Below are 1,938 nucleotides of genomic sequence, written 5' to 3'. Positions count from 1 at the left end.
CAATATAACCTAAATAAGGATATGTCTGCTCACTAAGTTCCCATATGGTTAATCCAGTAAGTGGTTGGATGGGAATATCAGACAAGTGGATGTTATACCAAGTCTCAAAAATTATGGATACTTGAGATCCACTATCTAACAATACGGTACACTCATGCCCGTTAACCATTGCACGCACTAACGGAGCTGGCCCCATAAGACTATCGGGAATACTATCAGCCCATCTAGCACTCCCCATTGCATGTACTTTTATAATTGGGGAGCCTGTGAGGGGGTCACAGGACTCCCGTTGGAGTTTTCCAGAGATTCCGGCCTACGAATATTGTTATAGTTGCCATTTCCTCTTCCTCTGAATCTCGAAGTATTCAATGGGCATTCAAAGGCTCGATGCCCCTCATATCCACATGCATAGCATATAAGTGGAGGCCTATTCTCTCCCCGTCTACTATTTCCCCTCCCCAGGCTAGATTGTGTAGCAGGTATATACTCTCTAACTTGGATATTTGTCTGAAGGGCAATCAGTTGTTCTAATTTTTTATTTTGCTCCTCCAGTAATGTCAGCAATCGCTCATCCTGAGAAGGTTTTTCCGCCACGGGGGAAATTACCTTCACTTTTTTTACAGTTTTGTCACGGTTCTCGATCTGCACTTCCTCAAGTTTTACCTCTTTCACTAATTCATTAAGAGTGGGCGGGATAGCCTTGTACAAAGTACATCGGAGCTTTTGTGCCACTGAGCAATTTGTGAGAGCTCCTTTCAATACTTGTTTGAGCCGTCTTTCATCAGCTTGTTCTCGTGGTATTCCACCTTTATCAATAATTTTATAGATGAGTCTATCTATTCGATAAATATACCGGGTTAATGACTCTCCATATTCCTGGTAAGTGCTGTTCAAACGAGCCAACAGGTCGCCTACATCTTTTATGGTTCCATATGAATAGTCTAAAGCTTCTATATAATCCATAAGGGAAGCCTGTTGATTACTTCTCCTAGTGGCTTGAATAATCCCCATAGCAAGGCCCCTCAAACTCTCTACAACACGCTGTCGCTTGATGTGTTCAGGGCATTGCCACTCTTCAGAGTGCTGTATAGCCGCTTCCCTCCAAAGTTCGTAGTTCTCTTCCCCCGCTGGTACAGGGCTTATTCCCGAAAATATTCTTAGTCTTCGGTAACCTCCTTCGAAATGCCACCGTTCTAGGTGACTCACCACTTTATCGACTACTGCTTCTGCCTGATTACTTTCTGCCATAGGGTCATTAGCGTCTTGATCTCTAGGAGGAGCCCTATTAGACCTAAAACCTCTTGAGTCACCTCCCGATACTGGCTGCACAGTAACTGGACCATCCCTTTCCTCATCTCCATCATGTCCAACTTCAGGCCACAGCAGTGTCAACCTTCTATCTGGGATACTAGTCAACACGATCATCCCCGGGAGTAAGATGGGATCTAAACTATTTTCATTTTTTATAAGCACAGCAATGGTGTCTCCAACTTTTCCCTGCCACCGATCAGCCACCTGTGCCCTGTGGATCCCATACAGCTTTGTAACTTCCTTTAAAACGATGTCATCATTGATTTCCTTAAAATCCCCGCCTAGCCCAAAAATGCACTGGGGATCTATTCCCTTATCCACACACCACATATATATGTCATGGCCCGTTACCTGTTCCATCACGACTGCGTCCATCAGGTACACAGAAGACCCCTAACTACCTGAATCTCAGCAGTGCCTCCAAAATGTAACCCCTCCCAAAGCACTACTATACAGGGAACGGAGTTACTAATATTTACTTCTAAGGCGTGCCTCCACCCAAGCAATTTTAGTGTTGGGCCTACTTGGGAAAGCCCAGAGTATTAACCTATAATTGATGGTAATAAAGTATCACTCATAACAGTTATATAATCTCTAGATGTAAATTACAATTACCTATTGATCTTG

General features: G+C 43.8%; 1 protein-coding gene across 1 annotated transcript; it reads right to left on the bottom strand.

Annotated features, from left to right (window-relative positions):
- Nucleotides 1-249: 249 nt before the first annotated feature.
- Nucleotides 250-1,671, bottom strand: LOC134929690 (paraneoplastic antigen Ma2-like). Its single transcript, XM_063925270.1, has one exon. It carries the CDS (start codon nucleotides 1,669-1,671, stop codon nucleotides 250-252), a length of 1,422 nt encoding a protein of 473 aa, XP_063781340.1.
- Between the last annotated feature and the right edge of the window lie 267 nt (nucleotides 1,672-1,938).

This window comes from Pseudophryne corroboree, chromosome 5 (genome assembly GCF_028390025.1).
Source record: "Pseudophryne corroboree isolate aPseCor3 chromosome 5, aPseCor3.hap2, whole genome shotgun sequence".
Lineage (NCBI taxonomy): Eukaryota > Metazoa > Chordata > Amphibia > Anura > Myobatrachidae > Pseudophryne > Pseudophryne corroboree.
The sequence above is the reverse complement of the archived record's forward strand: the minus strand, read 5'-3'. Positions and strand labels throughout refer to the sequence as shown.